The sequence below is a fragment of the Tetrao urogallus genome (genome assembly GCF_951394365.1).
Source record: "Tetrao urogallus genome assembly, chromosome: 1".
In the NCBI taxonomy this organism is placed as follows: Eukaryota; Metazoa; Chordata; class Aves; order Galliformes; family Phasianidae; genus Tetrao; species Tetrao urogallus.
Window position 1 is genome coordinate 146,922,997 of NC_136813.1, and position 13,130 is coordinate 146,936,126.

At 37.2% G+C, this 13,130-nt stretch overlaps 1 protein-coding gene across 1 annotated transcript in view; it reads right to left on the bottom strand.

Moving 5' to 3' along the window:
• The window catches only part of ANO4 (anoctamin 4), a gene marked incomplete at both ends in the record, with an annotated part of 109,713 nt that overhangs the window by 39,046 nt on the left and 57,537 nt on the right, over window positions 1-13,130 (bottom strand). The window contains 3 exons of the mRNA XM_079541842.1: window positions 4,912-5,033; window positions 5,544-5,599; window positions 7,153-7,259. Coding sequence (XP_079397968.1) covers window positions 4,912-5,033; window positions 5,544-5,599; window positions 7,153-7,259 — 285 coding nt within the window. The remainder of the gene's footprint in view (window positions 1-4,911; window positions 5,034-5,543; window positions 5,600-7,152; window positions 7,260-13,130) is intronic.

Consider the following 13,130-nt stretch of genomic DNA (forward strand, 5'->3'; position numbering starts at 1 on the left):
GGTAAGCTAACAATAACACACTCAGTTCTGACAAGGGCAGCAGGTCTGGCTGTGAAAAGACACAGTGCATTTTGAGCCTTGACTTAGCAGTGTTAGTGAACTCTTTGTCCTAATTATTTGGTTGACACACAGGATGTCAAACTAAGCCTGCTCCACTGAAATAGAAAGTTCACATTTTGAGCTTACTTCAATTGAATATTTATGGTCCTGTTTTTCTCCATGTACAAAAATCAAAGCAGAGAATTAAACTTAGTATTAATTAAGATTTATCTTTTTGAATGATTCCCTGTATCCAGGAATGCATGCTTCCCCATTCCACATGACATTTTGAAAAATGTTTCTGATAAACTTTTTTTCTTTCCTGTTGAGCCTTTCTATCTAACAGGATGGAACACAAAATATAATTCTTTCTCATGATCTAGAGATCAAGCAAGCAGCTAGATCTAAGAAGAAGACCCAAACAAGTTTCCGTGTGCGCATATGCACAATAGGGAGTGACCCAAATATCTTCAGTGGAAGGAAAAGGCAGCTGGGGCCACCTCTGAGCCTGGTTTTAAAAATAAGTGCTGTATGTTGACACTACTTTGGTACCTGTAGGCTTAAATACGGACGAACAGCATTAGTCTTCTACTATCCCCCTTTGCTTCACAGCAGATTTCCAACAGGTTGTACTACTGCAAGTAGCATCAGGATAAAGTTAATATTCATTTCCTATGGCCCTGTAGTTAGCATATTTCCATTAGTATATTTCTACCACACTTAAGCTGTAGAAATAAATCATGATAACGACACGGTCTTTGGAGACCCGCCTGGGAACTGCATTCCCATTTCCACATTTATTCCCACCAGTAACTGCGTTCAACTAGACACTCACCATTCCCAGGAGAAATAGATGGCTCAGAGATTCCTTTGCCACTAAGGTCATACCACATAAAATGAACAAGCTCTTTGCTTCTTGTCTGTTTTCTGTTTACAGAAGAGAAATTTCATAGAACTGTCCACAGTGAAGTCAGTTCTATTACCCGTGTGCTGGCACTTTACCTAAAACTCAGTTACATATGTAAAGATGTCGGGATTTTTTTCCAGAGTGCATTACTTATACCTGAATTTCACCTATTATCACTCTACTCATTGTAGACCTCTTTTCCAGGCTTGATGACATTTGCATGTTTGTTAATTTTTGTATCTCATTTCCACAACATTTCTCAGGCAGTCAGTCATAACAGAAAAAATAGCTGTGTACCTTTTGTAGCTCTCCCACAGAAAATTTCCTCCATATAAAATCCACAAAAGCAGAGAAACCCAAAATCCCCAATAACCCATCACTCTACCCTTATATAAACTATACCATTAGAACTAAAAAAAAAAAAAAAGAAATCTTAGTTTCTCAGTTTTATGCTGACAAGTGTATTAACTCATCAACACAATCTGCCTTAATGTTTAACTGTTTCTCCCCTTACTCCATTCCAGTACCACTGACTTCAAATGGGCCAAAATTCCAATCTCTGTATTTAATGATAATGTACATTTTGAAGTAACAAAGTCTAATTTCAAACCCATAAAATGTTATGTTTATTGACCTTCATTATATATTATAGCAGTTGGCAATCTTGCCTGTGGCAGACTGGGGGGGGAAACTTGATGATCCTTGAGATACTTCCCAACCCAACCCATTCTATTATTCTATGATTCTGTAATTCTATGATATTTTTTTGTTTTCAAGATGCCTAGAAGGAAGTAATGGAGCTAGAATATATTTAAATCTGTACTTAAGCCAAGAACATATCTATCTTCATTATTGCTTTTTGCTGGTCAGAATTAAATCCTGTACAGAACTTTTTAAACCACTGAAAGAAGTTGTGAAGGAGCTAGAACTATCTAACAGATTTTTTGGACATGTAATTATTTCTGTTATGCCAAGAGCAAGGTGGTGGGGAAGAAGGCTTAATAGAGCATTTCAAGGAAGTTGTCAGCTTCTAACAAAGGCATTATGTTTGCTTCCAGGTTCATTTAGGTATCTTAACAATTGCTTATAAATATAGCTTTCTCCCACCCTTTCTTGTCCTGTAAATGAAATGCACAAGCAGCAGCAGGAATCATTTATGGACAATGTCAGGCAAAGATCTATGCACAAAAGTGTGAAGGAGATGATCCAAAACTTACAGAAGTTACTGCAACAGTTTCAATTGATTTATGTAATCCCCAGGCGTATAAGTGTAGAAAGTCCTGCCTTTTTCCAAGCACGTTCTAAGGATCTTAAGTTATTCCTGTTAAGTAACTATGGATGCAAAATTCCAACAGGAGTGTAATTAAAATCATGGTACCACATTTGGTGTTTCATAATTATGTTTCTGTGATTGTGTCAAGTCTCTACCTTCATACTGGTGTGTTTCAAAGCAGAGTGAAAGCAGAATCATGCAATTCCCCTCAAATGACTTTTTCTCATTTATTTCTGGTGACTAGTATCTCTAATAACAGCCAGATGATGAGATTAAATGAAATCTGGAAGGCATCAGATTAACAACACCAGAGACATAAGGTTTGTTTTTACCAGCTAAGGAAAAACAAAACAGCATCAACGTATGGATGGTTTCATTTACCATTGTGGTAACTTGACTTTAAGGTAGAAACACCATATCCATTAATAAAAGCATCATTTTGTTATGTTCACCTAATTTACTCCTTAGCTTTTCTAAAGCATATATTAAAGGGAAACATCAGCTAGCAGCAGTGAGATGTGTCCAGATGTCTGTGGAAGAATTAACATTCATCCACTCCTTTTGTACAGATGGCAATACTACTCCCTTCAAGCACAGCCCACACAACTGTTGTTCTGGGAAAAAGAACAAAGAAGTTGCTCCTGCTGCAGAGCTGGTAAAATAAAAGCTTTTGTTTAATGTATGCTTGCTGAGATACTTCCAAGGGAAACGAACATTTGGCAGAGTCAGCTCTGCAAACAAAATCTCCAGCTCACTAGACATGTGAGCTCCTGCAATCGGCAGTAGATAGAAAAGATTTGGCAGGAACCAGGGAAATGTGAGGGATCTAACATTCATGAAGTGAGAAGAAGAAGGCATTCCACCCCTTTCCTATAACCCCTCCTTTTGTGCATTCATAGCCACCAATGATGTGCTCCAAGAAGCTAATGGCAAGGCTGGGTTTGAGCGGCAGCTTTCATCCCTGCTGAGCTTGAAGCTATGGAGACTTATGCTGCTGTGAACACTCAGGTAGTCTTGTAACTCTCTCCCACTCTCTTCCTTGGATAGACACCTGTTCTGAACCACCCATGCCACTCATGACCTCAGCTAAGGGATCTGCTACTTTGCTTATTTTCTTTTGCAAAATAGTTGTGGAAAATTCTCTGCACTGTCTGATGAAAAGCTAAAGGTTTGTACAGAATGTAAGAGGTCACACCCAGACTCAATTAGCAGGCTTCTTCCAAGGTCCTGTACAATTGTTTATTTTTATACTTAAGAAGTCTTCCAGTTGCCTGAGGATCACAAAAAAAGTTTAGCTAAGACCTTGCTATTGCTTTGCAGCACTTTCACAAACAAGAAATGATGAAGAACAATGGACCCGACCACTGTGGGCAAATTATTTAAATGGAAATTATAAAGATAAGTTGTTTATATTGTGACACTGATACTGTATAACTGGAAATTAAAACAACAGCATCAATAACAAACCCCTTCACTGTAACTGCTGACTCCTCAGCAAATTAGTAATTTCCATATTTTGACAAAATTTCTCTATTTCTGTCCAGGACAGTGTATTAAAGAAGAATTAGGAAGCTCTCAGAATTAAATAATGAGGTACAAATGCATTACTTTTTTTATTGTATTATTTTATTGTATTTCTCTCTGAATTGTTCTCCATGGAAATTGAACATCTCCTGTTTTGTGCAATGGATGGGTTTTATATGGCCTTAAAGAATAACATCTTCTGACTCCAGAAATATTCCTTTGTGAATATTTCTATCTGGAAGTAATTTTGAGAATCAATAAAAAACAAGCATTTCTATCAGTTACAGGACTTATTAGAGGAGAAGATAACTGCATGCATAACAGTATCTTCAGTCATCCCAGTACACTTTAAGACTGTTCACAGGCTTCTGCAGCTTCACACTTGCCTTTTCAAGCAGAAAAAGCCCACCAATGCTCAGCAATAGTTATGCCACAGTGATCAGCAAATGCTGTATGTGCATAAAAACTGTGTAATCCTCTATTAGTGCATGCAAGCCTATTTGGAAACCTGACTTATAAGAGCTGTAAAAATTTGAAGTCACGTCTCAGCTTTCTCAGTGTTTCATCTTTGCAGGCTACTTCCAAGATGAAAATAAACTTAGACTGTAATGATGCGGCAGTGGCAAGAGGCAGTAGAGGAGTAACAACAAACGTCCAGTCATCATTAGTGTTGTCAAACATAGTAGCACATGGTGTGTGTGAGCTTTATCTCTATACTGCCTGTGAGTATCACTGAACTTCAATTGGAGCTTCTTCTGTGGTTGTTCTTTGGACAAATATAAGAAGAGCTAATCAATGAGAGGCTTTTTATCAAAGCCATGCTTTGAGGAAGAGTGGCTCCTTCAGTGGGCATCCATGCAATCATGTCTCCCTAGGCTCTACTCTCTTTTTTCTCTATTAAATATTCTGCAACTCCTTCATGAGAAGTTATGGTGTCAGAAACCTCTTTAAGGATGCTCCCTTATAGAGCATGTAGCCTCCTACAAACCTCTTTATAAATACCTCTTTCAATGTAGTTGTACCCTGAATGAAATGGATTCCCCTGATCTCAAGATCAGTTTCTAAAAACCACATGAATTTACTGAGTACTTTGTGGTTTTGAAAGAAGAAAGATAATCTATGTTCATACCACCTAGACTGAAGCATATTAAAAGCATGAAAGTCTTACCTCACTAGATCCAGTGGTTGGTATTTATACCAGACTCCCCAGGAAGCCCAGCACTCGTAGAGCAGATGTCTGTGATTTTCTGCCCCATGGGTTTTTATTGAATTCTTACTTCTGTAGCTTCCCTAAAATACAAATTGGGATACTGATGAATAACAACAGCAAAAGAATAGATAAGAAAGCTCTCTCATTCCTGGTATGCATAACACAATTTTATGCAATCTCCATACTTGTGAGTCACAATCTAAAAATTATTTTAAAAAGAAAATTTCCTTTGTATGCAATGAGACTTGAGGTTGTACTTCTTAAGAAATATAATAACTGGTGTTCAAGTCAAAGGCTAAAAACTGGAGAATCTCAAAGAGAAAACCACATGCTATTTTTCCCCTTTGCCAACATACTGATTTATCACATTCAAATAGTTTTACAGAACAAATCTAGAACAACTCTCTCTACTCCTTTCGGTTTGCAATAAAAAAGGCTTTTTTTTTTAAAGCACTACTAAATGGAAAGATGTCAGAGGCAGCTGTGGAATCCGAAAGACAATGATAATGTTAGTAAGATTGAGAATTTTTGCACAGTTATAGATTTGTGTCATGGGAAGTGTTTCTTCAAAAAAGAAAAAGAGAGAATACCTCATGAAGAGGAAATGCAGCTTCATAGGAGCCATTACTGAGCAATCGATTCAGACCTAAAAACCAAAAGTATTGAATTATTTAACAGTAGGACCAGAAAAACTGCTAAGTGTAAAGCAAAGAACAGTTTCAGGATACACAGCTAAATGAAGCTTGAAGACTATTGATAGTAGGAATCAAGTAGAAAAATTCATCTTTTATAAGTTTTGATGACCTAGGATATAACACAAGAAAAGATTTGTTCAAATATCAAGCAAAATCTATAATTTATTATGCCTGAGGTTTAAAGACTCATTTGCCAAATCCATCTTTAGTCCAACTTCAGTGAAGTCTAGGACCTCATAGGAAGATAAAAGTTTGGTATCGTATACTTTGTTCTAAGCAAGCTGTGCAAACAAAGGGCTGAATTTCCTGGGAGTGGAACACTTCAGGGAGGATCTTTACTTTTTTTAACTGCAAGCCAGTATAACAACATAAATGCTTAATTCCTATATGCTGTAAATGCTTAATTCCTATATGCTGTAAAATATGTTCCATTTATGTCTTATGAAAGGCCCTTGGACAAACAGATAGAACAGGAACATGATGGGCTCAAGTAATAGAAGAATAGGGAATATGCTTGAACCTGAACAAAACAATTGCTCTCTGGCACAAAAATGTGGTAATAAATACCATTCAGTTTGGCTTTGTCCCTCCTCAATGAGAACTAGAACAGAAATAATGAAGGACTACTGAGAGGTGGGCACTTTTCACTTGGAAAGTCATTCAGATAGGACTGAACAACTATAACACAGTTTAAAACTAAATCCTGGCACTAACAAGCCTGAGCCTGGCACTAACTAAGCCTGGAGGTATTTGAGCCCCATTGATGCAAAGGAAAAGAATCCCAATTCCATCTCTGATTCATAGGGAATGATAGCAGTGAGAACACGACAATGAGAATTAATAATTCAACACAAATAACATGTTCAGTGATAGCATTAATATCTGCTTGGCAGAATATTTTTCCTCCTGAAGTGTACTTGGCAGAAAAGCAAAACATACAGCTGAGCTGGGCTCTATTCAGCCCACTGATCTGTTCAAGGTTTAGTTCATGTAGGTACCGCACAAGCAGATATGTGAGGGAATCTGGGAGGCAGGCAGGGATTTCATTGTGGGTGTGTTTTCTCTCACTGGCATTGCTCAAAGACTTCCTTCATCCCTCCCTTTTGACCTGAGGCAGCTACAGAACTACAAGGATCTCACTCCTCCCTTTTGGAGGAACAGATATCCACGGAGATGCCCTACTGGCCGGGATGGACAGCAGCACAAATTTTTGCTTTCTTTCCAGTATGTATGTCTTTGAAAGAGTAAAAGGTTTTCTGCAGAAAAGGTTCCTTTGAGTCAGGTTCTTTCCTCGTTGAGGTAATAAATCTCATGGGGGACACAAATGCCTGGGGAAGCAGCCCATCATTGTAGTGAAATGGTCAGCTCTTTCTAGGAAAATTCCCTGCCACCTAGCAATGGTGAGATGTGCACCATTCTAAAAATGTCATTATAAACAAAGCAAAAGAGCCAGACTGCTACTTATTTTTTGATAGGATTTATCGTCCACATTAAAAGTACTTACCAATTTTGTTTTTCCCTTCTTCATATTTCACTCTTTGTAAGATATGGTGTACAATTCTACTTCTTGTAGCGTTATTGAAGAAAGTGTCTTTGTTGTGTATGATGAAGCTATATAAAAACACAAATGAGGCCGTCTTAGGAATATGTAGTAGCACATTTAAAGCAATATTAAGTTCCGCTGTTTTCAGTAGCATGTTTAAAATCTATTTGAGCAAGTGTAAGGAAGATTAAAGGACATCAAATTAACTGAGATGATTCACCGGATGAGATGATCGCAGTAACTGTATTCATTCCCTAGCAGAGAATGGCTTGGAGAAGTCTGGATAAAGATCAATGATATCTAAGCATTCATTATGATAAGCATTACATTTAGATAGATTCACTGAGAACTAGAAAATAGTTGCATAAAAATTTGCAAAAGAGTAAGATTTGTAAGTGCAGCTGTAGAGATTCACATTTCATCTTTCTATTTCTGGCTTCTTTATTATGCTTTACCATTAAGAGTCAGATGAAAGCAGTCACATGGCAAAAAATGACTCTTAAAACTAGCTTGCAGAAGCTACTCATTGAGTTACACATGAATGCAGGTTCAATAGTTTAGACAGAATTGTGAAGGGTCTGGGAAATTGAAAAAAAAAATACCCCCCAAATTCATTGAATTGGTTAGATTTTCTGGTACTGTATGTTTTATATAGATTTATTAGCCACAACATACATATTTGAGGAAAACAAGATATTTTAGCATGTCATCATATCACTGGAAATATTTAATGCCAGAATCTCAGTTTAGAAATACCAGCTTAACTTCACAGAATCACAGAATGGCGCAGGTGGGAAGGGATCTCAAGGATCATGAATCTCCAACCCCCTGCTACAGGCAAGGCCACCAGCCTTCCCAGTTGAGTTATGTAAAGGCTTCAGAATAGACTGTGAAAGTCATTTAGACACTTGAATAAGCAGAGAGTTGGAGTTTCTGATGAAATATGCTTGTGCATATATTTGAGGAAATTAAATATTTTTATAATTATGGCCCTCAGTAACTGATTGAATGGAAGGGTTCATCTTTGAAAAAAAAAAAACAAAAACAACTTAGGATAGGATGTAAGTTTGTTTTCTTCTGTGTCAGTGAAGAGCTCTGGGGAACTGAATAAACTGATAAATAAAAAGGTAAAATCAGAGATTTCATAAAGAGGCCAGAGCATATGCTAGATAAATCTAGTGTGAAATGAAAAAATCTTAATAGAGAGTTTGGCATGTATCTACATCACCTTCTCTTCTGTGTTATATGGGATTTACTACTCCGTTTTCCCCTCAGGTAATTTTCCCAAATGAAAACCCTCTTCTTTAGAGCAAATAGGAAATGCTATATGGCTCTGCATCTCTACATTCATTTGGAAAGCCAGGCAAGGAGTCCAAACCCTGCACTTTACGGACTCCACGTGCTCCTTCCTTTTTATCCAAAAATCACTACTGAACTTTCCATACAAGACAACCTGTAGTGTTCAGTTTCAAAGGCACACAGCAAAAAAATTCCAAAAGTAAAGATACAAAATACAAATTCCTCTGAGAGCAGCACAATTAATAAAACTTGGTTTTCTAGAAACAACACCTTTCTCACTCTATCTCAGATACTCACAGGTCATTTGTGTGTCTACCATTTATCCAGTAGTACACATCTGGCTTTATCCCATCTCCCAAAGTCCTACATGTGCCCCAGAGAGCCTGCTGTCATTTCTGCATATCAGCTGACTGCAGTGTGTGTGATCATTTACAACTGGGCTGGTACCAAACAGCATATATACTTGGTGTACGCTGACTGCCTTTATGGCATAGGCACAAATTTGAGCCCCAGTCCCATTTCAATCAGCTGGTACTCACAAAGTAAGTAAGACTCTGATTCTCTTTGAGACAAATAGGCTTGTACTAAATGTAGTTGAAAGTAACCAGCACATAAAGTAAGAGTTGGTAGGAAAAAAAGGAAATGCTGTTATCACATAATTCATAATGTTAAGGAAATCAGATTAAAAACAGCCTAATCTCTGAAGCAGATAGAAGAGCATTGTATCCAGATAAAGCTAGATTTATGCACTAGGTTGTTCCAGTAGTAACAGAGAGAAATTAAGACAGTACTAAAAAAGAAATGAATTGCTAGCATTTTTTCCACTGTTTCATTTTCTGTTCATGTCCAACTTTAATCTCCAAGATCTCACCTCCTAGGTAGCACTGAATGTTAAAGAACAATGAAAGTAACTTTTGAAATCAAACCAGCACAGTAATTTTCATTATTTATGAGCTCTTGAAGGATTCAATTGGGAATGTAAACAGTGATTCAGGTAATGGTAAAAATCAGTAGCATTTATTTATTCTCTTTGTGATATAATACTTTTTTGGTATCACGACTAGGACATTCTGCAACCATCAGCAGTTCTTTCAACCACTTTTCTGGACAAGTAGCTTAACAGCCTTTCTGCATTTAGTTGCTTCTATTTTCATGAGTGAAAAGAAAAAAGACTAAAATCAAACACTGTTCAATCTTAAAAGGAAATAAGAACTATTTGATTAAAAGAACACTGTAGAGATTTGCACTCATTTATAAACTTAGCAATTGTAGTGTTGTAGCTGTTGATCTCACTTGGCCAAGAAAGAACAAGCAGATGTGCTTGAGAAGCAGCTGTCAACACTTCACTATGAATACTACCATGAAAAACTGCCTATTCCAGAACTAAGGCATATGTGAGCTGCAGAGTTTGGCCCTGCCCACCCATGTGCTATTAAAATGCATATAGGGACAGGAAGGGGAGAGAAGAGAGAGAATTCACAGCTGGAGTAGGTCAAGAACATGTATTCTCTAGCATACTCATGCAGATGTGGATACAGAAATTATGTTGTAAAGGTATTAAAAAAAAAAAAACAATACAAAAACAACAACCTCGCTTAATTTTTGAAAAAAAAAAAAAAACAAACAACAAGGATTGTTTTGCCTTTGGTCATTTATCATCTTGATTATTTCTGTGAAATTTTCTATAGAACATCCCCCAGAAGAATGGTGTTAGCACAGCCAAGGGGACTGGTGCAGGGAATAAAAACAGGCAGAAATAACTGGGAGGAACTAAAAGGATGAAAATATCCCAAGTGACATTAATTACAACAATGCTGGTGGAGATTACAATTTTCATCCAAAATCAGAGAGGTTGCCTCTGTCAGTTGAGAATCACGCACTTCAGTGCAAGATTTATGCTTTTGTACCACTACCCTTCTCACCTGCACTTTCTTGGCTTTTCTTCCTTCAAATTTTTTGTGCTCCAAGTTGTCACCTTTTGGAGTGGTAAATTCATACTCACAGACTAATGATTGGGGCTCATTCATGATCTACAGCATCCAAATTCAAATAAAAAGACTTTTTCATTCTGTGGAGAATCTTACTCTTCAAATTTCAGTTCACAGAGGTCAAAGCTGAAGATATTTCCAAATTAGGTGCAGATAAACATCCATCAGGCGTTACTGAGCTATAAAGTGCACAAAGCAGAGACTTTCCATGCAGTTTTTTTAACCTTTGCTGCTTTCAGATGGAATAGTTTCCTTAGCTGTTCTATTTCTGCTGCTCTTGTTAGAATTGCACTATGCAAAAAGGTTGAATATTCATAACAGTGATGCAGATTGTTTTCAGGTTCAGTGAGGTTCAGGCTTTGTTTAGGAGAAAGTTCAGTTGAAGGTTTTAGTCACTTTGTCATCTCTTTTGTGAGGCAAAAAATAAGCAAAGATTAATACACTGGTATTTTTATTCCTTGTGAAGGTAATGCATAGTTAGATAATAAATCCAGTGATTTTTTCCAGAAGATTTATACCCATTAGCCTATTTCTGTAAGCCTTATTTGTGTGAGCTGTCCTGACACAAAAAAAGTATAAAAAAAGAAATAAAATCCCAATGAAGATAACGAGAGTACTTCTGCCAGGAAAGGTTCCAGAGCTGATCCTTAATTAAAGTCCCTTTAAAAACTGTCATTCTGGAAATACTGCTCTTACATTCCCACTGTAAGAGACGTGACAAGTCACTGAAGGTTAATTGTTTTGAAATTATATTTTTAGCTTTCTTAATTAGATTCTGAACTGAAGATTTCAAACTGACTTTCGATGGATGAAGCACAACAAAACCAACTGTCATTTAGAGAAAGCCCCGAAGTAACTGTAAATTAAACAAAGAGCAAACTGCCAATGGATTCCTGTTCATGCATTCTCTTGACAATTTTACACGTTGTACAAACCCAGGAGGAATAGAATTAGCTCTTGAATCTGTGTCCAATACCCATTTGAAAAGAAATTCTCTAATTTTTCTGTTTATTTTGGAGCAGCAAAAGACAAGGAAGGGCTATGTTGTGTTCTACGAGTGAGACGTTCTGAAAGTTGAACACCTATGGCCTAGTTACATAGCTACAATGTGAGCATGTGTGCCCATACCAACGTGCGTTTTTGCCCCGTGGGATCCCCTGACATTGAAATGCTTGGTGTCTGACACTCAACATACTAAAATGTATGATCCAAGCAAATGCCTTCTTCTGGAAGCAGTGAAAACCAAAGCACAAAAAATGTTTGAGCATAGGAATTAATATATGAGAAGTATATTCCCCTTGTACAGAAAAAATGCCCTCCCTTCTGCGCTGCCAGTAAACTACTAATACTAACTTGCTGTTGTTGGCTGAGGCAATGGCAGGTCTTTACCTCATTTGACATCAGAGGAAATAAAGTCAACAGCTGTAATAGCAGCAATAAGATGAACCTGCAGTATTCCAGTGAGAATATTACCACAATCTCTGTACATTATTTGTTTGAAAATAGGCATATGATGATTGCTTTCTGTTTTCATTTTATGTGACTTACAAGGCTGCAAGTAAGGTAAATAGAAAGGCTTGAACCTTCAGACCAGAAGAAGAAGACAACCTTTCTCTTGCAACACGATAATGCAAATCCCATCAAATTTGAAGACTGTGGAGCACGTTGCCAATGTTGGCTGCACTGTCCTGTCACACCACTATATAGTGCAGATTTGGTGCCTTCTGATTTCCATCCGATTGGGCCAACAAAATATGGACTGCATCAGCAACATTTTTTAGCAATGATGCTATCATAGTAGCTGTGAAGCAGTGTGTCACCTCCAGTGGTGCAGATTTTTATGAGCACAGCACGCAGGCTCTTGTTCATCACTAGTGAAAATGCATAACTAATGGTAATGACTATGCTGAAAAAGTGTTGTGTAGCTGAGAATTTGCTCTGTGAAGTAGTGGTATCGTGCTCTTTGTATCTGTTGTAATTTCTGTGGAAATAAATAGGGGTCATTAACTTCAGAGTGGCCTATGTACAAACACAAGAATGACCATCTTGGTTCAAACCAAGGAAGTGTTCATGCATTCCTGTGCCTTACTGTCGATGGTGACAGCTCTCTGATCCATCCATGATTTCAGCTTGAGGCAGCTATCAGGACAGGGGTGCACATCATCTTGGTGAGAATGGCAATTATTAAGGGTAATTTGAGCATCAGAGAAAATATAAAATGCAACTCCACTCTGACAGACAAACATCTTGGAAACCTGACAAAAATACAGGACAGTATTTTCTTGTATGTGGGGGGGACTCAGTACAAATGAGAGTAACTGCATAAATCTCTGGTATATATTTTAATTTTACTTTTTAATTGATTTTAATTAATGCAGGTACTGTCCTACTGTCCAAATTGTGTAAAGTTTAAAACTAATTTTTACTGAAATAATAATTATTTTAGGGGCTTTATTCAATTATATAGTATATTAATATTTAAGCAGAGAGTTTGTTGCCTTTGGAAGGGGAAAATAGCTCCTGAAGTCTGAAATCTCTAAGCAGCAATTAGGAGTATTTTCCTAACTAGTATACCACTACCTAAGAAATTGCAGATAATTACTAGTGTTACTATTCCCAGCTAACTAGCAGCTCACTACATAAAATAACTAA